General features: G+C 41.2%; 1 protein-coding gene across 2 annotated transcripts; it reads right to left on the bottom strand.

Annotated features, from left to right (window-relative positions):
* Positions 1-300: 300 nt before the first annotated feature.
* Positions 301-23,773, bottom strand: EIF4ENIF1 (eukaryotic translation initiation factor 4E nuclear import factor 1). Of its 2 annotated transcripts, none has more exons than XM_062589764.1 (19): positions 23,663-23,773; positions 23,158-23,281; positions 18,798-18,871; positions 17,885-18,012; positions 17,085-17,380; positions 16,158-16,359; positions 14,715-14,890; positions 12,106-12,241; positions 11,580-11,759; positions 9,208-9,437; positions 7,714-7,782; positions 7,090-7,273; positions 6,404-6,483; positions 5,912-6,051; positions 5,632-5,716; positions 4,640-4,772; positions 3,166-3,510; positions 2,778-2,942; positions 301-2,190 (listed from the first exon to the last, which is right to left on the bottom strand). In XM_062589764.1, the coding sequence occupies exons 2-19, from the start codon at positions 23,275-23,277 to the stop codon at positions 1,964-1,966; spliced, it is 2,970 nt and encodes a 989-aa protein (XP_062445748.1). In that variant the 5' UTR covers positions 23,278-23,281; positions 23,663-23,773; the 3' UTR covers positions 301-1,963. The 2 variants fall into 2 exon arrangements, with proteins under 2 accessions (XP_062445748.1, XP_062445749.1); XM_062589765.1 differs by having other exon boundaries at positions 3,166-3,447.
* Between the last annotated feature and the right edge of the window lie 793 nt (positions 23,774-24,566).

The following is a 24,566-nucleotide window of genomic DNA, read 5'->3' as shown; positions in this document are numbered from 1 at the left end:
CTCAGTTTTCTTAACCATAGCCCTCCAAGAACAGCCTTTAGTTTACACAGGTACAACTATTACGTAGTCAGCTGAGAGGGGCCTGTCATTTCAGTGCAGGAGTTCCACAGCATGTCCTCAGTGAGGTCAGTTACCTCCTGTGGCATTCACCTCTCCCTCAAGGAGCACATCCCCACTACTGCCATTAAAGCTCTTCCTGGAGATTGAGCTCAGGCACTAGTTCCAGCTTACGCAAGTGCAATGTTAAAGGTTAGTCAATATATCATAATTACTGTTTTATAAGAGCAGTTGATACAGACAGCTGGTAGAATTGACTTTATTTACAGAATGTTACTGGGAAAGTGTCAAGTTAAAAAAGTATGAAAACAATCTTACAAGGACAAGCTGGTGATTGCATGTTTTACATAGATTGTCGTATGAACAACCACTAAAGTATGGGTGACCCCCAACAGATTCCACGCTGGAGATTTTAACTTGCTGTTTCTGTACAATGTTGTCTCTGCTGGACTGAAACAAACCCACTGCAGCATGTTGGCAATTACTATAATACAGTCAAGTGATTTTTCTGCTGCTGGTTTTGCATTCAGTGAGACTTGAGGAAAAAAACAAGTTTGTGAGAATTCTGGTTTTGCTTTCACCTTTTTAAAAAAGAGCACAATGGCCTAAGCTAGATAGAAGACATGACAGCAGTACTAGACTCAACACAAGTGAGAAGGTGAAGTGAGGAACCATGCAGTAGAAGGATGGAAAAGAACATTTAACTGCTCAGGAAAGTGAAACAGGCTTAAAAGGAACATAGTATTTAAAAACCAAATATACACAGTAAGATCACAAAACTACCCCCCTTCCTCCCCCTTTCAAGCCACAGAACAAAACTCTAGAGGCAAGTTTCACAGTAATTGCATCAAGTAGATGCACACTAGATTGAGGACAGTTCTTGGGACTCCCTTCTATAAATAGAACTGAAGGCAGTATAGAACATACCACAGCTATGACTGAGGAGTTGAAGGGTGAGGATTTAAAGGCTCCATTTTGATGACCTTTAGCAACTTGTCTGAAAGATTAAAACAAGGAAAATACTGCAGCTGAACGAGGATCAGCACCAGCCCCCTCGAAAGAACTGTGACCAAAAACGTACCTACAATCTCTTTGCTTATGGCAGACTGAAGAACTGGCTTTGTCATTACCAGGTCCCATCCTCAAGGCAGTTTGAAGACTAAACAGTTCTTTCATTTAATGGCAAGAGTCACACACACACACGCAAGGAATCAGACCTTTGTTATACAGACAGCAAGATGTGGGCTTTTTACTTTGACACTAGCTACACTGAATGCACAGTACATGACAGAAGGATGTGTTTGAGAGGGAGACTTAGATGAGCAGCAAGAAAAGGCAAAGCAACTTTATCCTGTTCACTCACACTTAGGATATGCAATTTTAATCTTAAAGAAAAGTCCCACATGTACAATGGAGAAAGATCCAAACCATAGGCACAACTAAAGCTCAACTGTTATCAGCTACTCTTATGTACAGCTGTATAGATTCAAAAAAGCTATTCTATGTGTATATATATACAAAAGATTGTTTATACATAGTCTGTACACAAGGGTCTATACATTTAGTTTTCTGCAGGAGGAATCCATAGCTGCTACCTCTAAACTAGAGAATATCAGCACTTCATTCACATATCTTACAAAACAAAAAATAGACACTTCCAGGATTAAACTGGCTTTGTCTTGCATCTAAATTTCTTCAGGCTTCACTATTTAAGCCTTAAAGGATCCTTTAATCTTGATGCAGACATGAGACCAGGACAGGTGCCATGTGCTTTAGTCTCTTGAAAAGAAATTTTGCACAGAGTGCTAAAAATAAAAGCCCCAAAAAACAAACAGAGGTGAAGTCCTGACTATGGACATTTTATCCAGTCTAAAGAAGTACAAGTGTCCCACCCAGCGGTCACTGTTCACTGCCGATATTCCAGTTCATCTACACTGATGACTTTGGATGGCATGGAAGGGAGAGGCTGCTGCAAGACATCTGAACCAAACCATTTTGCAAGGCCAATGGGAGAGCCACTTCTCTGGCTGGGGCGATGGTCAAGCTGTGTGTGCCCATGAGATAATCCAGTCCGAGACGGCACATTTTGGGGGGTGGTTTGCACACCAACAGGTGATCCCTGTGCTCCGGTGCCTGTGAAATGTAAAGCTATTAGAGGTGGAGTAGTAAGTTCACCCAAGACTGAATTTTTCCTAGAGCAATCACACAATGCACTATCATATGTGAGCTGAATGTGGTATTAACTGTTAGTCCCTGGAAAACCCAGACTCCCCATTGATTGCTACACATTTATTCTCTTAGCATGCCTGTAAACTCTGCCTGACATTGCTGATTCCAGAAGCAGTATCACATCACTTGTAACTGGAAGACCAGTATCACAGAACCATTTGTTCAACACGGGTGCAGGCTGCAGCCCTCCTTACTCAGGAAGGAAGTGCTTGTCACCGAAGAAACTACCATTCACAACACTGCAAAAAGCAGAGCCATCAATGGGAAGATACATCATGATGGAACTTCACTTCAGCTTTCTTCTAGCGTGAAGACATGCAGTTGCCAGAACTGCTCTGGTAATTTACATATTCACAGTTGCTAATTTTGGGTAGGCACTGAAATATTTTCCTGTTAGCTTAGTCTACTGAAACAAATCAACAAATATACTACCTAGAACAGGCTAGTCAGCATTTTAAAACCTCACATTCCTGTTTTACATTTTAGCCTACCTGATCGCTGTAGCTGCTGTTGCATCATTGCTAGCTGCAAAGGTGTCCCAGAGCGTGGATTTAAGATGTGATGGCTGGCTGATGGTAGTGGATAAAAAGGTTGACCAAGGATGGGAGCAGATATTCCCTGCAAGTGAGACAGGTCCACTCCAGGAGGAAGCATACCTGTTGTATAAAAGCGAGGAAGCTTTTTACCTAATAGGCACAAGAAGCTTTAAGGAAAACAAGCATTTACTTAGTAAGATGTGTTGGAATTTATTGCCTCATTTTAAAGTAATTTTTGATATAATAAACATTGCCAATGATGAATACCAATTTATGCCATTTCTAATGCAAAATAAGGCTTGTAGAGAACATTCATATATTTTCCCTTAAGTTAAGGCATTACCTGCTTGCAGTAGAGGAAGATGTTGTGGATGAACCCCCTGGGCCAGCATTCTCTGGACCAATCCTGGATGCAGTTGATGAGCAGGTCGTACAATTGGTACATGGGGAACAAGGGGTACTTGATGAACAGGACGGAGGAAAGGGCCTCCTGATACTGGGGAGGCCATTGTAGGAGTCTTTCTACCAGTTGATTTAGGCCTGTAGTCTTGCTCTTTGGTGCAACGATTTGCTTGAGTAAGAGGTGTGGAACATGCAGAGCGTTGCAGTGCAGGTAGTTTGGTACCTAAGGTGGGCAAAGTTTCTTGATCTGCATTCTCCACAGAACTAGACAGTAGGTTATCTGTAGCTAGAATTGAATACAGCTATTATAGTCCACAGCTAGAGATTACATCTAATGAAAATTAAAGTTAATGACTGGATTTGATAGCTAGATTCTAGGACTGGCTGAACTTAGTCAGATATAAAGTGGTAAGCTTCCTAGATGTTTTTAGTCAAGTAAGCTCAAAACATAATGAGAAAGAGTGTGTTCCTCAGTGAAATCCCTTCATTTCAAGCTGAAGTCAGACTCAACAATAATTCCAATTCTTATTTTTCCTCATACTTAGAAATTTTGAGCTGGGAGCATGGATGAATCAGTCTCAAAGGAGACTTCCCTACAGGGGTTATAATTTGGAATTGAAGTTCTGCCAGAAATCCAGCCATACGTGGTTCTTTTTGGTGCAGACACGTGTTTCCGGGTTAGAGGCAGTCCTCTGTTTCTGCCATCTTGAGGTGCTTAGTATCCCAAATGCTACTGAGCAGGAGTTACTGCCATAGACCGTCTAGCTCACTTAGACAAAGCCTAAAATCTCTTAGGACTGTCTGCTACCTGTTAGAAGGAAAGAGTCAATTGTACAATAGGAACCGCAAGCTGTATCTCTAGTTAGCAGAATTCAAGTGCAGCATCATAACAATTGAGCACATTAGTATTACTGAGCAAGGCAACTGGTATTGAGCACTTCCTTCTAACAGCCACTTAGATAAGTTGCAGTGACAAAAGTCTTCCTTGATTTGCTACATTTAAGAGCTTAATTGGTCTCAGCTTTGATTGTTCGGTTAAGCTGTCTCAAGAGCACTATGATTTACTTCCATTCAGCTACTGCAGTAGAGAGATATGGAAGCATTATTCTAATACACTTGTTCATCAAGACCAGTTGCAAAGAAAAAGTTTTGGTCCAAGGCCAGGCCCTTAATGTTACTATGCCTAAAAAACTCACAGATAAGGAAAACATGATTTAAACCCAACATTACTAGAAAAATACACTTGGGAGTTCTCAGTTCTTCCACAGCTCTAACCTTCTTCTTGTTGCAGGCTCTCCTTTTTACACCCTCCAAAAGCTGTGAATGTCTTAAGCTAGTCTGGACATATTAGGGGTTGAAGCTCTTCAGTTCTATTCCAAATCTCATTTATGTGTTACTTTAAGCCATTACAATACCTTCATTTGGCCTCTGATTTTCATCTTTAACATCGTTGACTTTCAGTTTCCCAGAAATTGGCTCCTCTTTACTTTTTTCCTTGCTCTCATACATCTTGCGAATCACTGAGGTAGGTGTAAAGGAGGGAGACAGCTGTAGAACACAAGAATAATGCCTTAACTCAGTGCTGATTACCACACTTATTTGTGGGTGGACACCAATTGTAGCATATGCTTTCCATTTAAAGCTCTTATGCCCTCATGACTTCACCTCATTTCATAGTTCTATTCTGTAGTTTAAACACTCCTCTTTATCCAACTTTGCAGAAGTTCAATACCTTTACTAAAAAGCAGATGTTCAAGTTAAATATATCTTCACAGGCTTAAAACAATGGTATAAGATAAGCTGTACTTAAATCAGCAGTTTTCAATTAGCTATTGGCCCAGAACTTTTCCACAGGAGCCCCTATCTTAGATTAAGTCAAGGCTGACAGAGCTGCATAAAACCACTGCTTCATTTGTATTTTTCCCATTGAAAGTTACATAGCATCAATGGAATCTACAGATTTGTTATGTAAAAATCAAGTATTGTATCTGATTTAGCAGCTGATGACCAGTGTTAGCCAGAAGTTGCTAGCAAGTATTCGACTGATTAATGGGGAAGTTTAGATCAAAGCAGCATTTTACATAAAAGCAAGCGCAGTGGCAACACCTCGGCTTTGAGATTTTATTGAACAAGTGACCCTGAAGCTCTGAGATAACCTACAAGTACCTGTGCTAAAGACCACAGTTTTCTGAAGTGGCTAACAACTGTCAGCATTTGTCTTGAAAATTTAAGTACCAAAACACAAGGGGCCTGAGTTTCCATAACTACCTTCCTTTGGTTTCAGATGAGCAGGTAAAAGTGGTCAAGGTGGTCAACATCTTTATGTTCCCCCTCCCCAACCCCCATGCAAACTAGTTAGTGCAGACAGCTTTACAGCTCTTCCTGTTATTACACATCAGGTACTAACCATGCTAGTAATGGATGCTGTAGGGGCTGGAGAAGATGCACTCCCTCTGTGTCCTGGTGCAGGTGACTTAGTCACTCGCTGCTGCCTGTTAATGGACAGAAAAGTTAGCAAGAGGCAGCTCTACTCTTGGGACAGGATGAAAAGCAGGATTACTAAGAACCCATGCAAGCTTGAGTCAACAGTACTAATATCCAATGGCGGGGGGAGAGAGAAAGAGAGGAGAACACCACCCACCCATGATCAGTTAAGTGTGCACCTTAAAGATCTTCCAGTCACTCACCTGTTCCTGTAGCCATCTCTACTCTTGTCCATTTGTGGTTTACCAAAGCCATGCTGGTAGAAGTTTGCTGCCTGTATGGCTAAGTCATGTGGTAATGCTAGTCCCTCTAATGCAGCTTGCTGTATCTCCAAGGGACTTATCTGAAGGAGAGTCATTAGAATCAAATCAAAACTATCTAAAAGATAGTGAAGGTTTACTATTACAGCTACTAATATCTTCATATCAAAGTATCTCCCCAACAACAGTTCATCTGTTTTATGACAGAAGCTTGAAGTTCTTGTAGTTAAGGTACTCCAAGAGGGAATTATTGCTATGGAATGGCAACAAGATTGATATTTACACTTTGCATCCTCAGACTCCAGACAAACTTGACCTAACCAGAGCATAAGCATTTGAAATTAACAGATACATACACATTTCTACAAGTTAGTTCTATGCTTCACAACATAAGAAAAGATGAATACACATTAAGCAAACAGCATTTAGTCTAACCTGCGCAGCAACTGGGCTCATAGGCTTCCTTACACCTGGAAATGGATCACCAAGCAATTGCTGAGAACCTTGTCCGAAACCTGATGAAGAATGTTCAAAAATTATTTAAAAGTACTAAGATTTTTTTCAGTACATATATGAAGATTCTCAGCCTATCCCAGGCTAAATCATTAAATGACTAAATCAGACACTTAGGTCTCTTCCCTGTCACTAAAGAACTACCAGGAGAAAACTTTATATTTCTTAATGCAGATGGCCAACTAGTGCCTGAAAATTGGCTTCTTACACAGTAGCTGAACATATTACTCTGTAGCAAGACTTACTGTAAGGTCTAGTTAACAGGTTACACAGGCATCTGCAGTTTTGCAGAGTAAGAATTAAATTACAAAAAAGGTCATGGACTACCTAGGTAGCTGTAGAAAAATCTAAGTTGGTCTAATGCACTGTTCAGCAGGCCACCTTAAATCCAGAATTTCTCCAGTGACTTGGACCTGCTTATTGGAATTAAACCCCACACTTAACATCAGAGAAGAGTAATAAAAGTGACATCATCTTGCACTGAAGAGGCAGGTAATGACTTAGTTTCCCACCAAGTGCCAATAATCCTTTATTGTACTGCCAAGTATTACTTAAAGACAACTCAAGTTTGTGTTCTATCAAAAAAATACTGCACTCTACAGCCTCACCAATGGGTGAAGATATTCGATGGCGCAGATAATCTGCAGAAGCAGCTCGAGTTGGAAACACCTGTGGGATAGGAGGAGAAGGTGCTCTTTGTCCCAGCAAAGAGGCTGCAGGTTCCAAACCACCTATCAGGCCACTTAAGACATTTGATGAAGCAGGTCTGGTAATAGGTGGACCAAGAAGTTCCTAAGAATAAGTAATGACAAAAATTGTTCAGAATATGATCTATTTATACAAAGGAGCTCATTTTACTAGACTGCAGGCTATGCTATTTATAGCAAGTTAAACAGACAAGGCTGACTTGTGCAACTAGATATACTAATTCTGGATTGCCCTTAGAAATGGGCATCTAGCCAGGTTTTTCATTTTCAAATTGTAGTCACAGGAAATACCATTACAAGACTCAAGTTTTAAAGTAAACTAAACTGCCTACATTAAGTTTTGTGAGCAGTTTTTTTTCCCCTATAGGGAGGGAAATCTGACTACTAATCTGCCTTAGATTAATTTAGTTCAGTTCACAGTTAATCTGCTTTAAGCTAACTGCTTTAAATGTATTGTTTCCAAGTAGTCTTTTGATTTTCCTAATGAAAAAGTACACTTAGAAGTGTATCCCCAAGGAGAAATACCTGCAGAATATTCTTTGATAGAGGCTGGCCTGTCATCTCAGGAGGTGACATCAAGTGGCTTTCAAGGCTCTGTTCAGAAAATGAAAAACACCAAACTAAATGTAAATACTAGACTCATCAAGAGACAGTCTACATCTGTATCAAAGTATTTACCACAAGCCAATACAATAAAGATAAGCATACTATCAAAATTTAAATAATTTAATTTTAAAACCTGCTGATGAGCTAAGCTGAGTTTTCCTGTAATATACACTAGGGAGCAGCAGGGCATATAATCACTGGCTACATTACTGCAGAACCTGTAACAGATATTCTAAACTGTATGGGCCACTTTGTGATCATACGGTGCAGACTTTCCTAACTTCCCAACTACATGAGACTAATTGCATGAGACAACTCAGTATTATATACACTACCTATTATATCAGGGGTATTAGATAGCTTGTGTACAGTAATCTAGGTACACAGGACACAACAATGATCATTTTAGCACTATTTCCAAAGACTGAGGGTTAGAAACTTGAAACAATCTTTAATGCACTCTATAAGCAGGTTAGCATACTTGATTTCCTATGCACCCAGTTCTGCTCTCAGGAGGTAGCACCAAGTTTGTGGCAGCTCCCAAAACAAGCCATAACAGCGAAGAGCAACTCCTCTGCTTCCCTCCAGAACATAGTGAGCATAGAAGTGTCCCTCCCCCACCTCTAAGTCTAAGCATTCAGTTTAATTTACTTTAAGTAATTTAAAGTCCTTAAAGCATTAGTTTGTGTACTGATATACCTCTATTAAAACCCACCAAAGCAAGAAGTTTTAGCTTCAGGTAAGTGTGAACTGTACGCATACTGAAAGTTGTAACAGAGCTGTCTTAATAGCCACATTGAGGCAGCCATTTAACTAGCACTAGCAAGTCTTCTGTGAAGAGCAGACTGATGATTCCTGTTATATGTAGTACATACCTCTTCTGTGGAGTTTTTTTTTTTTTTTTTTTTTAATATTATGTATAATTTCCCCCCCCCCCCCAAAAAAAAGGTCAAGCATTGAGGACACTAATCAAAATATCCTCTCCATAGTAGTAAAAAACACACAGGCTTTTCATCATGCAGGATCTTTCTCTGAGCAAGCATCTAGTCTTGAAGTCCAGCTGTTCAACAGCTGGACTAGGTATTCATGTACATCCCCTTTAAAGGCAGTAATTGCTAGACTCCTCACATAGGATTAGGGTTCTGTGGCTTTCAGAAACTTGGCATGAAAGCAACCCTGTGAATTCTAAACTGAAAAAAATCTAATTGCCTTGCCTGGGGAAAAAGTCACCGAAGTACTTCCCTTTCTTCCTCCTCCAAGTAAGAATATTTTTAATAAGAGACAATATTTACTAGCATGCTGCTGTACTCAAATCCTATGGTACAAGTGTCATGTAGAATATTTTCAGTTTGTATCCTGTGTTTTAGTACAGTTCCATTTATAGTTCAGCGGAGCCAGGTGTCTGTTACTTACATTGACTTTGGGCTGCGAAGGTAGAGTCCCACTTGCCTTCATGCTGCTGACCAGCTTGTTAAATGCAGTCATATCTCCATCTTTCTTGATCTGTCTGGAACCAGCTACATTCAATGCTTCCTCCATTTGCTCTGCCATAAATGGGGTAGCAATTTTTCCCTCTTGATCCATTTTCAGTCCTTTTAGCCCAGCTTCTACTTCTTCTACTGAAAGTACAACTCCTGAATGTGCTAAGAGATACAGAAAAAAAAATATTGTTAAACTAAGGTGGGCTGTTTACAAGCAAGTTAATGATTCTTGTGTGGATGCTGAAGATAGATTTTTGCCAAATACCTTGTTTTTCGAACGGCTTATCTTCTGACATTCATACTAGTCGCCAAGCTACGTCTGACCAGTGGTTACACTGACATCATACTACTCAAATTAGAAATACTGCCATGCACAACTATAGACAAGTAAGACTAAATCTGTTTCAGTTTCAACTGATACTTTCTCATTACTTTTCACTTATCCCGTTAAACATTTCATTCTACATTTGATAAAGGTAGATGAAATACTAATATATTAGCAGAGTGTTCCTCTCACAATCACTGAGCCTGTTCAGTTCCAATTAGGAAAAAGTTCCATTTATTTTATGCTTCAGGAAACCAGACCGTCTTACAGCCAGTGTAAGCGATGTCAGATAGTCTGAAGCCACCTAGGTAGAAAGAATACATACCTGAAAAGTCTAGGTATTTTGGAGAATCAGTTACACTTAGATTGATGCACATAAAGTTTCAGGTAGATTTTTTTCCTCAAAAATTAAAGCCATTATAGAAAGATTTCACTGGCATAACCAGAATAAAGGTACAAGCATTAAAAAGCAGTGCTTTTCCACCTACACACATATATACATACATATATATATCTATATATCCCTAAACCTGACATCAAGGCTAGACATGCTTTATGGACCAGTTTACATGTGTCACAAGGTATGATACCTTAAGTGAGAAGGAAAAGATAGGAACATGCCATGGGTTGCTCTAACAGATGTTGGCCCAAAGAAAGTAAGATTTACTGGAAATTTGGACAAGAAGGTGGAGAAAAGAAACAATGATTTAGACATGCACTATGGAACATTAGGAAACGTATGATGTTGGAGGAGGAGAACTGACCAGAGAACTCCACAACATCAAGAATTACACAGCATTTTGTGAGAATATGGGATCAACATCAGGTATTTTGGAGTGAATAGAAGTTTTCCCACAATTTTTTGTTCCTTCATCCTTGTTTTGTGAGGATCAAAATTTACGAAGTTTTTAGTAGGAAAGTCAGACTAAACAGAACATAGAATAGACTTGTAGCTCTATTTAAGTCAAATTGAGGAAAATCTTCCCACATTAGCTAGACACTTCCTATTCCCAGACTGGATGCTTAAAAATATCTGCAGTTCTTGGATGACTTCCTCCCTACTTCCCACAGGCAAATCATGAAGTAGCAGTACATTTTGTTTGGTCCAGTTTTAAGTTCACATGGCAATACATACTGCTTGCCGAAAGAAACCAAGTTGGAATTAAACTCAGATTTCAAAGACAACGTGCATTTTCGTACTGTCCATGCATGCTATGGGCGCAAACATGCAAATCCGTAACTTTCAGATGCCCTTGGACATTAAGCTTAGAGTTGGCCCCGAGCTGACTTTGGGGCAGCTGATGCCAGCAAAATTAATTCTGTCAGAAAAAGTTCCCTGTAATTCCATGATCTTGGCCAAGTGAGTTAGTTCAAAAAAAAAAAAAAAAAACCACTGTTCCTATGCTGTACTCCATGTTAGTTAGATAGTTCACTAAACAGCAAGCACAAAACACTGCTTCAAGTGCCAGCAACAGTCTTCAGAAAAATTTTACAGTATACACTTGAAAAAACCTGATACCTCAAACCATTTTTGATCTGGTTTGGATATTAATACTTAATGGATCAAAGTGATCCATTAAACAGATGCTTGCAAGAGTACTCATGTTTTAAGTTTTGGTAGATTCAGAGTTTAGTTGCCAAATAAGTTCAGAATTGACAACACCAATTTCCAATATGAAAAGCTTACATAGAGACCAGAGAAAGCTGGAAACTCAGATGAAGTCTTGCATCATCTTAACTTATGATTAACACTGGCAGCAAAATGGGCTGATAAAGTTGTGATATCATCCTGCGACTAGGATGAAAAGAATCAGTGATGACATAACTGAGATTTGTGGAACTTTGGGTTTTCTGAAGTGTAAGCAAACCTAAGTGCTTCCTACTTCTGGAAGTCAGCAATTGAGGCTTTCAGAATACCAAGCCTCTCGCCTTGATTTATGGCATCACAGGAACTCCACAATATGTGAAGAGGCACTTACTGCTCTCTCTAAGCTTTTCCTTGTTGGCTGAAAGACTCGAGAGGAGAGGTTTTAAGTCCACTTTGGCTTTCTGTAGCATTTCTAGGATGTCCACTTTGTTTTCAGAGTGGTCTTCCAATGGAATGGGAGCAAAGTAGTTTCCAGAGTTCTGACCAGGGGAGAGAATGGCTTGCTCTAGACCTGAAACAGCAAAACCAGGAGCACCGCCACATCAGTTTACCAACCTAATGTCTCAAGATGAACATACACTGGTAACCAAGTTCAATACTTCACTGAAAAGCTATGCCTCACACCCCCTGCCCAAGATCAGCTGGAAAGTAACCAGAGGCCTGACAAGAACATCTGTAAAAAACAAACAAACAAAAAAAACCTTAAAGCTGCTTATTCCAAGTGTTTCCAAAAGGATGCCAAGTGCACAAACTGTGGGAGAAATGACTACCCTAAAGCTTTATCTGCCATGTTCTTACTGAATGAGCAGGAAGGAATACAGAATGATACTTGACCTTATATTATCGTATGATCTTACCTGCAAGCCTCTCCAGTTCTTCATGTGGTGTAGATCTCAAGCTGCTCGACCGACTTCCAGAACGACTAGGATTAGAAAACCACCTGCTGAACCTGCTGGCAGACACTGAGCCTTCCCCCAGCACATCCTCTATCATCTAGATCATTGGAGGAGGGAGGGGAGAAAGAGGGGAAAAAAGAAATCTTAAGCAAGATCAAGAAGATTTGAGAAGTTTTACTGAGCAAAGACTTCTGCTACTGACAACCAGTTCTTACTCCCAGAGTTTAGATACTTTTGAACCATTTCCTTCCAAAATCTAGCACCCCTCCTGTAGTCAGTGTTGGCACAATCCACCACACAATGTATGAACAATTTGTTCAGATTAGGACTATATAACTGAAACAGCCTAATCAGTGCAACTAAAGACCGTAATCATGCCATTTTAAGGTGTTTTTAACAGAAAAACAGGAGTATCACCTGCCACAAGAATTACAGCAAGTTAGAATTACTAACCTAGTAATTCTGCTAGATGGCCCAGAAGTAGTCCCTAGCACTGGAAAGTCTCTACTTTCAGTAGTCCCTACTTCTGTAGTGCTCCGATTATTTGAATTGCCTACAACCATGATTCAGTTCCAGCATTGCACTTCACTGCAGGTACAGTTCTTGCCCAAAGTCTACTCCATAAATTGGAAGGATCTCTCAAAGGGTAAGGGAAGAGGCCGGTAGCTAAGGACTACTTGCTTGCACTTCACATGCTGAACCATTCCGAGACTAACATGAGGGTCACATTCTTCAAGTCAGTGGAGTCTGCGTCCATCACAGTGGCAGCTAGCACCTTCTCTCTTCAGGGAGAACTGAGATCAGTAAACAGTACTTCATAGTCTGACTGTCAGACGTCACCACATAGTGGCTGTGTTTACCTCTGTGCTAATCATTACAAATAGTTCAAAAGCAGCAAGTTGCATTTTCCCCCTCCATAATTCAAACCAAAGCTTTTCATAACCTGGGAGATGGACTTTTAACTGGATACTATCTAAAGACCAGCCAAGGCAGCCCATTTACTTTTAGGCAAAAGGAAGAACAGCTTCATTCAGTCAGAGAAGCAGCTGTTTTCTGTGAAACAAGTGGTGGTCACCACTACTTAAAACAGCAAAGCAGAATAGTATTGATCCATTTGGTTTTGTTTGTGTTCTAATCTAATATGCTGGAATTAAGATAGTTGCATCAAGTGACGATGGACAACTGTGCTGTAACACTTGCCACAGACATATCACCAATATAAAGAAAAGACATCGCAACATGCTCTAGCTAGCCTGAAACTTATTTTGTGACAGAAAAAGTCTTCCTATTAATGTTTCATCAGCAGACAGTTCACAAGCCACAAATCAGTCACCTTGTACATGTGACAAAAGCCTGATAATCAAGTCTAAACATACTTTCCTTTACATATTTGGGGCTGTATGATCAGCTTTTTGAATGCAAGAAGCTTTTTCCAAATTAAAGACCAGGTCAGGATTCCTATTTTAAAACCCTGACATTTCTACACTGTAGATCAGGACCCTGCTTCTCTGCTGTCAGGGCAAGGAATTACTTATTCTAACCCATCTATTACATCATCTAGAATAATCAAGAATAGCTTTTCTTCCCAGTGCTGAAGAAGTCTGAACAGAAACATCACCATGTGACATTTACAAAGTTGGATTATGCTTATTCAATACTTGCTGAACCTGCTTACCTCTACTCAGAGAAAGGGATAAACTCCTCCTCAAACTAGAGACATGGATCAGTTACAGCTATCACACTAAAAACAGAGAACACCATCCAGTATTACCTCTAGAGGGTCAGATGTTCTGTTCTCAAATAATGGCTGGAGATAATTATTAGAAGATTCTTATGATGCAATTGTCAAACTTTTACTCTTCATAATCTCATTACTAATTCCTGCACATCAGCAGCATCTCAAATATGGCTTTTGTTACACTGAGTGTCTACTGGTTGCATCAATAACATTAGGAGTGCTTTTGTCTGAATTAGTAGGCCATATTTTATTATTTCAACTCACTAGTAATAGTACTAAACAACAAATCAGCCTCTGGAGAGAGGCTTAAATAATGAAGATTCAAATCCTCTTGGGTATCTGTCTTTTCAGTCATACTACTGGTATTGATAACACTATGTATAGCTCAGACAGTATTCACCAGATGTCTTCCAGGCTTACTGCCTTCTACAAAGCTTGCACAAAATACCCCTTTGCCACAGTTCCCAGACTTGGCTGCAAGGGGTTATGTTTTCAGTTGCATGAAACTGAATTTTCTCTGAACACATCTGCAATATTCCCAAAGAAAAATTCAGATAAGATGCTGATTTTTGGATCTTTAGTAATAATCAAAATAAAGGGGGGAAAAGCAGCTAGTTTACCTCATACTCTTCCTTGGCAGATGAAGCTAGTCCCAAAGATAAAGCTTTGGAAATAACAGCCTAACATTCCAAAGCTATGTACCTTTGTAAAAAGTCTTAGACTTAAACAATCCATAAAGTAGGTTTTGCAAGTCAAAAGAGTTTTAACTTTTACTGAAGGCAACAGCAGGCCAAGAATGCTTTTCTTAAAAATACATCCAGCCTAAACTCACCGAAGCCAACCCAGGAACACTTTTATCCAAGTTAAAGAACTCATTGAAGTCAAACTCTCCTGGAGCTGGTTCTTGTAAGACAGCTTCCCTAGGAACCTCTTGATCAGCTGGAGTTTCATTGGCAATGACAGCCTGCACTTCATCCTCTTCTGCCACTCCACCATTACATTCTATCCCTGGAAGAGGGAAGAAGAAAAAAAAAGTTTAGTTGACTGCTGAGTCACTGAACTTGACTATTTCCTGTGAGAATAGCACCTACCCAGGCAATACATTTGACTAGGACTAGTAGCATAGGACCAAAGCAATCTAGCCACCTCTGAGATACTTGATTAGCTAAGATTGTGATAGCTGCAGGTCTGTTGCAACAAGAACTAGGACCCACTTAATCTCTGGCACAGAGCTTCTGGTCTGAAATTAAGACCATCTGCATCAAAAATGAAAATAAGAATTGCCATTCAATCAACAACTGCATCCTGATCAACTCAAGAAAGTAGACAGAACAGAGACTGGATGTTGTATGTAAAGCAGACAAGCAGATATAACTGTTACATTAAGTTAACAGCTTGTGCTGCCTCTCCTTTAAGAGCCCTTTGGCAGTTTCTGCTTTTATCCTAGATGCTCCAGATAGCAGGTTCTCTGAAAACTAGTGCTTGACATGAGCTTTCTTCATATTGTCAAAATATGACAAAAGTATTGATCCTATTCCTCTGGCAGAACCAGACTATCAAGTTAGACTTACCAAGCTTGCACAGGTGCTGCAAGAAAACTTTAACCTGACTACACAACCTAATAGGGTTTGAACTGCACTACATTTTAGTTAAGCAAATGTACAACTAAACCTAAGCTTCTCAGGCTTACTTTGCCCCCCCTGTGGAATTTCCAGCATTAAGGCAGCATCTCTTCTTGCCTCAGCCAGGTTTATACCACAGCTTTTTCAGTGATAATTACAGTAGCTTTGTGGAGCCAAGTGACTGCAAACAAATTCAGATAGTCCCAGAACTCAACTCAAAGCTATGTTGTTGGCAGCTGCATGCACAGCCCAGTGTTCCCATAACTGGTCATGCATAGTAATACCACACGTATTTCAACTATCTCAAAGCATTAACTTAGCTTAAACCAAACCAGCATATAAAAACAGACAAGACCCAAGTAGTAGCCTACAACCCTCCTCAAATCATTCAGTATCTTTACATACATTCTTCCAGTCTCCCAGTCCTGCCTTTGAGATTATGCATCATAGAAGAATAACAGCTTATTTAAAGGTATTTTAAAAGAAGTATCATTCCTGGGTTTGTCTTGTGCTTCAGGATGACCAAGAGTTATGCAAGTTTAAGACAGGTTAACGAACTGCATTATTTTTGACACATGCCTGGATCAGTTACACTACCATCTCTGTAGCCATCAACATACAATACTAATCAGCACATGAAGCCTTTCTATTACCTTCTTTTAACGAGGCTGTGCGTCGTCTTGTACGTTTTCTCCCTTTGTGATCTTCTTCCAAAATTTTATCATCGAAGCCTGTGAGCTCAATGGTTTCAGACTGACTCGTGGGACCAGCAGAAAACCACTCTGGTTCCTCTTCAGTGTAAGAATCATTTCTTCTTCGTTCTCCAAAAACACGTTTGCTGTCACCAAATTCCCTCTAAAGCAGGATATTAAACAACAAAAAACACCCAAGCACATCAAGTTAATGGTCAACTACAACTTCATAGAAATCCTCGCCTCCAAAACACGTGGCTACCTATTCCTACCAGCTTTGTTTTTTAGGGTTTTTAAAAACATATTCAGGATGCTTAGCAAGCTTTCTAATTTTAAGTTTCAAACAGCTAAATTTGTTACGTAATGCTATTGGCTTAAAAGTGCTTTTGGTCTAAACATGCCTGTATGAACTCAGGTTTGTATCTTGAGAGGTAGTGGCTCCCCCACTTCCTCACTCTTATTTTTAATGCCCAAAAGCACACAAAGTTTCCATTTGCTGAGGCTGAAGACAGAGCTTGTTGACAACTGCTAGGGAGAAACCAGCTGTCTCACTGTACATGAATGCTTAGTAAACCTGAAAGGCAACAATTAATTGCAAAAAGCCTTCCTGAAAAAGGATTTGACTGTCTGGCCATTACATACAGCAGAGGCTTGCAGGATGCCGAACTAGATACATCCCAATTGAGCTGTCAGAAAGACTAAAAACTAAGTTTCTGAAGCACTGAGTACAGACACTTTACACCACAAGGCAGCATCTAAGACTAAAGAAATAGCCTACTTATGTGGAACATTCAGTTGCATACAGTAGTTTAACCTGCCCTGTTGCTTTTAGTCAAAACCATCCAAGAGTTTTGATATAGAATTTATCAGGACAAAGGAAAAACAAACCCTGAAACGTTTATCTTTGTAGTCCCTGTCACGATCTCTGTCTCTTGCATCTCTAGAATCACGTATGTCTTTTTCACCACCCCGATGGTCTTTATCAAAGTTACGAGAAGAGATAATTCTTCCGCTGCCAATCCTGCGGCCACCAATAACACGGACACCATCATTCTCTTTTTCTAATGGGCTCCCTGCTCGACGTGAGCCAACAGCTGCAGTTACATAGCAGCCTCCTCCAAAGCTTCGCCTCTGTGGACTTAAGACTACATCCAAGTCATCTTCTTTCACTCGCTCCCTTGGATCTACAAATAAAAGGGTCACAAAAAGAACAAGTCAACTAGCTTGCATTTACCAATACATTACCTGTATAATAGCCCTCTGTTCTACTGCCTTGCTACTACTCTAGAGCTTTTGAAAGATGAGTTAACTTTTCAGTGAAGCTAACACAGCCAGAGATTCCAGGAAGTATAAAGAAAAAAGTAAATTTATAGTTCAATAATGAAGAATCATTGTTCTGTCTTCTAAGAAGTACCTCCTCTCTCATTAAGAGTACTTAACCTTGAACTTCAGAACAGCAGGATGTAACAACTGACTGCAATCCGAATTTGTTCTTAGGTAAGAGTTGCCAGAATACCAATAACTAGTCCACACTTGGAGCAACAAAGATTTCCTTGATGTTTACTTTATTTCAATCCAAACAATTTTCAGAGAAACTCTGCTTTATCGTATTGCTGTAATCCTCAAGGAAAAGTTTTGCCAGCACCCTATGTACAATTCGGAGTCCTGTGCTGCAAGAGTGCACTCACCTACTATCCTACGCATAAGAGAAGTTCGATCTGAATCCAAATCTTTTTTGAAGCTTTCCACTGGTGAAGTTCTTCCTGAACTCGGATATAAAGAGGCATGCCACTTCTCTGGATCCCAGACACCATCACTATGGAAATAAAGTTCCAGGATTATTTACTACTTGCAGCCTAGTAAATAATTCATTGCATTGCCTGAAAACTAGCAGAATTCACTCAGTAGTAATATGTACAGCCAAGATGCATCTTTCACATCTAACATCTAAACCTGCCTCCCTACACTCTGTCACCTCATATCTGATATTCTGGATCCCTTTTGTAAAAGTAGGGACATACAGTACCTATCAGCAGGTTATAAAAGGGACAACATATGGCGATATTGTCCCAGTAGGTATCGGTGAAGTTCACCTAGTATGCTAGTAAAAAATAAGTCTAGCAGATCAAATATCACATTTCCTGTGTATTCAGAAGACTTCTTTCTACCCAATCTCACACTTACTTGCACAAAAAAATAATCAGAATAGTAGAGAACCTGCTGTTTAGCAAGTTTACTCATGAATGCAAGCCAAAACACACTCACTTTCATTTTTAAAAGTACAGAGTCAACATGGAACAGTAATCCAACAAAGTCAGCCTGCTGACTGAAACCATGCTGAAGCATGTCTTTTACCTCTAAGACTTGTATTGTATGCAGTTATTTTCTGCTGGATCTTATGTCATCATCTTTGTTCAATGCATAGAATTTCTAGCTAGAATAAGTCTATCCTAGTAGATTATTCTGAAATATTGTAGTGTATTAACCTTTAGAGCAAATACATTTCATAGCAAAAACTTCTTACTTAAGCCACACCTATCTTGTTATGTAAAATAGATATATCAATTTCAAAATAAGTTATTTGTATAACAAGGAAAATACCTGTCATATTTCTCAGAAAGACAAGAAGGTCTTTGCTTAGAGTAGGGACGCTCTTTAATATCCAGCAATTCCTCCTGAAAGAAGCAACAAGTTAATTCCAACTCTCACCCAGACAAAAATTCAAATGATCTTCTAAAAATCTATTCCAGACTGCCTGAACACTATAGTGCCTTGATCTAACAACCTAAATTTCTCAATGTGTTGTTTCATTTCCTGTTTACTACTACAATGAAGAGTTGACACTGGAAACCAAGTTTATTTTTCAGTTCTTCCACCAGCAACCACTGAGCAAACTTTGTCTGAGAGAAACTAAGTAATTCATTAATCAGAACTACAGATCATACCTCCTATTACCTTAACCTCCAATACCCAAGAGTGCAATGCTGCTTGAGAAGCAGGAGCAAGACTGAGCCAAGATAACATTGATACTTCATAAAGCAATTACTGAACCAAGTATCTACACAGAAAGAACCCTTTGAGTGTGATTCAGTTGTCAGTAGGAAGCCTTTTTACTGGTGGAACTTCCAAACAGCTCAGCTGGCTGTCAAGCCTTTAGACTTTGCGGGGGTGGGGTAGGGTGGAGTTTGCACAAGTCAGTTTTAGAAAAGGATCTCAAACCACTCACAACTAAGTTTTGTAACATCAGAACTGCAGAAAGAATCTGAAAACCAGTATACAGTCTTAAATGACTAATCAGGATGAGCACCTTAATAGTGTAAGGCCTTGCAAGTGCCTGCAGCTTTCCTTTAATGTCTATTTCATATCAGATTACTTTAGGAGTAAAACTTTCTTTCATATATTACATATATTAAACTCTCCAAATCCACACTCATTTGAAGCACTAAGCCCTACCAGGTCAAGTTCAGCCCTCATTAGCACTTGAAAAGCTATTCACACTGTACATGTTCTCCTTATCCACCTCCCTGGACAACTAAACTTACCAATCATGTTTGTCTTGCTTATATTAGTGCTAGTAAGTTTTCAAAATGCAATGAAAATTGCTATATTCAATGCTGTATAAGGTTCAAAGAATAAAACACATTATTGCAGTATTAGCAGTTAAGTCATATCTCAGTTCCAAACAAGCTTGTCATTTCTGACCATCACCAATCCCAACGTAAAGTGACATGTATATTTTATGGTTTTATCTGCTACACCCAATACCAGATTGGTGCTGAATAATTACTTCAGTTTTACACTTTCTACCAGCTTTCAAGTAGTCCTTGGCTTACTATTGCACACCCCTAAACAACTGGTCATTTAATCTAGAGTCTCACTGCAGTTTGCCACATTTAGAAAGCAGTGTTATTAATGGTGTGATAGCTGATACTTTGAATCATCATTAACATGGCTGCAGCAACAGAGATGCATATTTCTAATTAAACCTACTCTTCCCTAGCTTATCTTACTTCAGTCTGCCTCACTCCCAACCATACTGAATCAGTTCAGAATTGGGCAGAAATCAGTGGAAGCTGGAAGGATAGAGGGATCCTAACAGCAGACATCAAATCAATCAAACTGAAGGAGGGAACATACCTAACATCTTCCCAAAGGTATTTGGGCTACAGGTTTTTATCATCAGCAGGTGATTATAATCAAGCTTGTTAGCTACATAAAAACTTGATGCTTAAGAGACTCCAGATGTCAACCCAATAGATGTAAAAAGTATGATGTGCGCACATCCTCTTCAAATGACTTCCCTGAGTTCCCTCACTGCAGTTGAAGTGTAGTATTTGAACACAACAGGGTAACATTTATGCCAGCAGTATGAAGAATGGATGCTATCTAGCAGGCAAGTTAGTACTGAGCAGTTATTAAAGCAACGCATTCTGAAGAGTATATTTAACTTAACCCTATTTAGGGTAGGTTATAGTATTCATAACATTAATCTTGTTCCCTGCTCTGTGCAAAGAATCTAAACCTACTCCTTCCTAGTCCTACTAGAAGTCTGGGACACGATTTATTCCCGAGTCCTTTGCTAAAACTACAGTTGGGCCACATAGCCAGTATCTATCCTGCACTTGATGTTTCATCATCTTGCTAGCAAAGAAGAGCTACTGCTTGGAAAGGGCTTGCACCAGAGAAGGAACTCCCAGATACTAGGGAGCTCTCGACATTAATTTCTACTAGTCTTCTCCAGAAGAAGAATTATATTTTCCTATCAAGATCAGGGAGCCTGGAGAGCAGAGGTTTAAAGAGAGGGAGACTGGCCTCCATCCACAGCCTCCCAAAATAAGTTATTACAGTACTAATGTTTTCCCTAAGTCATACTATCATATTTCTGATATCTGCATCAGACTATTAACATCATCGTCCACCACCAAATTTGATATTTACTATTTTGCTGGCCACAAGAGGGAGTCTACAGGCTTCCAATCCAGTCTTCCATCAAAGTCAAGAGTATTTGAATTTTCTCAGTTCCTAACAGCTCCTAAAGAACTAGGAAAGACACAGCTTAGAGCATATAACACTTCTGCATAATAGGGAGGATTAATATTGGTGCTTTCAGTTTTTTTAATTCATACAGAAGTACTTTTGAGCAGGTAGGGGGGAAAAGCATGTTTAACTTACTAAAAAGCTTTATTCTAGTAGTTTATGAGGGGTTAGTGTAAACCAGCTGTTCTCCCACAAGTACTAAGTGAATATTAATTGCCAAAGGAAAAAAGGGCCCCTTCTAAATCAGCAGTTTATCCCCCAAGGTACCATCTCCTCTCACCCCCACCCCATAGGGAGATGGATCATGTGAAAACAGCTTTTAATGTTGATCACATAAGCATCTTAAATCATATGCATTTAAGGCATGTTAATAGTAATATTACTAGTTTTTTTTTTACAATGTAAGACATTTTAACATGGATTGACTTTCATGCTTCTCCTCCACTTCAAGCTCTGTGGAAAGAGATAAACAAGACTAGATGCCTTCTAGCACTAATTCAGCCACTTTATTCTCAGCAGAATTAGAGGTAAGAGGTTAACAACAATTGAAGCTGCAACTGCACCAATTGTACAACTACCATCAGTAGTGCTGCCTGAGTACTGCTCAAAAGAACAACCAGAATCTGAAGTTGCACTCAGTTATTCTTCCTGAGAGGAGCTGAACAAGACCAAGTGAGAACAGATGTAGCCTTTAAGAACAGGGAAAGTTCAGAAAAAGCCACCACCTCTCCCTCACTTTAGGGATAACCGAATAACAAGTTCTATGCAGTATTACAATTTTCATCTTAGAAAGTTGAGAGAACATTTTTTGTAAAGAAAAAAATTAGAGAAGCCATACTATTCCCATATAAGTCTTGCAACTTTGAAATACTCAGGCTATTGTTGATGTCTAGTTAAAGTAAGCTAGTCCCACTATCTCAGCAGAACAGAGACGCAATGATAATTTTTTTAAAAACAACATACTAGGAAGCTAACAGTTCAGAATTCCTCAGGCAAGATAATGCAGTCAGCAACAGTACACTGTCTCATTCTCTCTTCCTCACTTCAAACCCTCTGTTGCAAAATATCTTAATATAGATTTCTGCAAAGCAATGACCACCTGTTTCCACAGCTTTCAACAATGAAAGTATCAACCACATTCATAGTCTTTTATTCTAAAGAAAAGAAGCAAAAAAAAAAAAAAAAAAAAAAAAAGACACCTTCCAGCATGGTACCAAGATCCAAAAACAGAATTTGAACCTTAAACACCCAGAGTTTAAGGATTTTTTTTTCCTCAAACATTAGGTAAGTTTATTGGCATACTATTTAATCATGTTCTTCTACTCACACATTCAGGTATCACAGCTGAGCAAAGGCACCTGTGTTAAAGTTTAACAGTAAGCACTGTTTGGATGCATAACTGCTTAAGCTTTTAACTCCCAAACAAGAGCTATTCTAAGAAAATATTCAAACAAAAATAAAGATATGTTAAAGCTACTGATATGATCTGGCATACGACATGTCCCAGTGAAGTGGTGTCATACCAGAAGCAAACATTTTGGTCACGTCCTTAAAGGACCATTGCTGAAAGCAGACTACGAAGTGTAAGTGCTTGAGAAAGCTGGTAGAACACCACACTTCAGGCTCTACCATAATGTCATGAGCACACACCACGAGGTGCACAACCATTATAACAAAAGGCAATGGGAATCAAAAGTTTATCCATGACAGTCAACATTACACAGCCACTTCAGATTTAACAAGTTACTCATCTCGTACCATCTTGAGAATCTTAACACACACAAAGGCCTCTTAAAATCGACCATGCTACTTCCAAGTCAGGGGACCCTCCACTTCTACTTCTGTAAGCAGCAGCTTCATACACAACTTGTTTTTTCTGGGGGTAAGGGAGTAGAGGGCTGGAGGAGGGAGGGAGGGAGCTTACTTTTGTGTAACGATGTGGGTATTTCGTTGTAATTCTGTTCAATTCATGGAAAGCATCTCCATTTTCAGTTTCTGTTACACCTCCTCTTTTATCCATGGCTACTTCAAAGCCTTTGACCATGGACCTAATTAAAAACAGAATCAAGCCATCACATTTTAAGGTACACACTTAAAATGGTGCATTTTCCTTGCAGCCTAAAACCTTTTTTTAAGGCTCAACAGGGAAAAAAAAGAAAAAAAAAAGTAACAGCGTGTTTTTCTGCCTGCTGCTTCCCCCCTCAGCTAAGCTGCGCCGGCCACAACACTGAATACGCCACCGCCGACCCTGCCGGGGCCCGGGTCCCCCCTCCCCGCCCCCGCGCCGGGCACGGCCGGGGCGAGGGGGCCGCGAGCGCGGCGGCGGCGGCGCCGGGGCGGCGTCGCGCGGCCCAGGCCCCGTGCCGGGGCGCCGGGCAGGTGACTCAGCGGCTGCTCACCTGCGCCGCCGCCCCGCGGCCCGTACTCACCGCGCCGGCGGCGGGTCTCCCGGCGGCGCTCCGCTCCGCTCCAGGCCTCACCGCCGCCCGCGGCGCTTCCTGCTCCCGGCCACCGGCTCCGCTCCGCTCCGCCGCCCGGCGCTCCCCGCGGCGGCGCCCCGCGCTCGTCCCGCTCCCCGCCCGCCCCGGGCCGGCGCCGCCGCCGCCTGCCGCCGCCTCCGCTCGCGCGGCTCCGGCCCCTCCGCGGCTCCTCGCTCGCGCGCCCGCTCCCTATTCGCCCGACTCTGGATCTCCTCAGCCGCCGTAACCGGGGCCTTCCGCTGCCCGCCCCGCACCCCTTTAATGGCCCGCGCGCAGGCGCGGCGGGCGCGCGCGCGCCGGGGCTCCCCGCGCCGCGCCTGACTGGAAAAGGCGGGTCGCGGCGGCGGGCGCAGCCCCGCCGCCGGCTTGGCGGCACGCCGCGGGGACGGCCGACCGCCGAGCCGCCCTTTCTGCCTGGCAGCGCGGCCGCGGCGGGTGAGGAAAAGCGCGGGCTGCGGGGAGAGTCCACAGGCGGGCGCCGCGGGCAGCCCCGCGGGGGAGGCGGCGGCGGCGGAGCGGGGCGGTGGGACGTGGGGCCGCCATGTGCCCGGTGCGGGCGGGGGCGGCTCCGGCCCCGGCCCCGGCGGCGGGCCGCTCATCTTCCTCGCTGCGTGTGGGTCTGCACGGGGGGGACTCGTGTGCTCGCCGCCCGGGCTGCTGTCTGTGCGGGCTGCCCCAGCGAGGCGCTTGGCGAAAGTGTAAATGTTGTTTCCCGAGCGAACCGAGCGTACGTGAAAGACGAACGGACGAGTCTGAAAGGAACGCGTGTGCTGCCCGGGTCTATTCTTAGCCCCCCTTTTTTGCATAGGCTTGGTGCTCGTGGTTTACCATTAAAAAAAAAAGTGAACTGTGC

This window comes from Rhea pennata, chromosome 17 (genome assembly GCF_028389875.1).
Source record: "Rhea pennata isolate bPtePen1 chromosome 17, bPtePen1.pri, whole genome shotgun sequence".
Lineage (NCBI taxonomy): Eukaryota > Metazoa > Chordata > Aves > Rheiformes > Rheidae > Rhea > Rhea pennata.
This window is presented reverse-complemented; position numbering and strand designations above follow the sequence as displayed.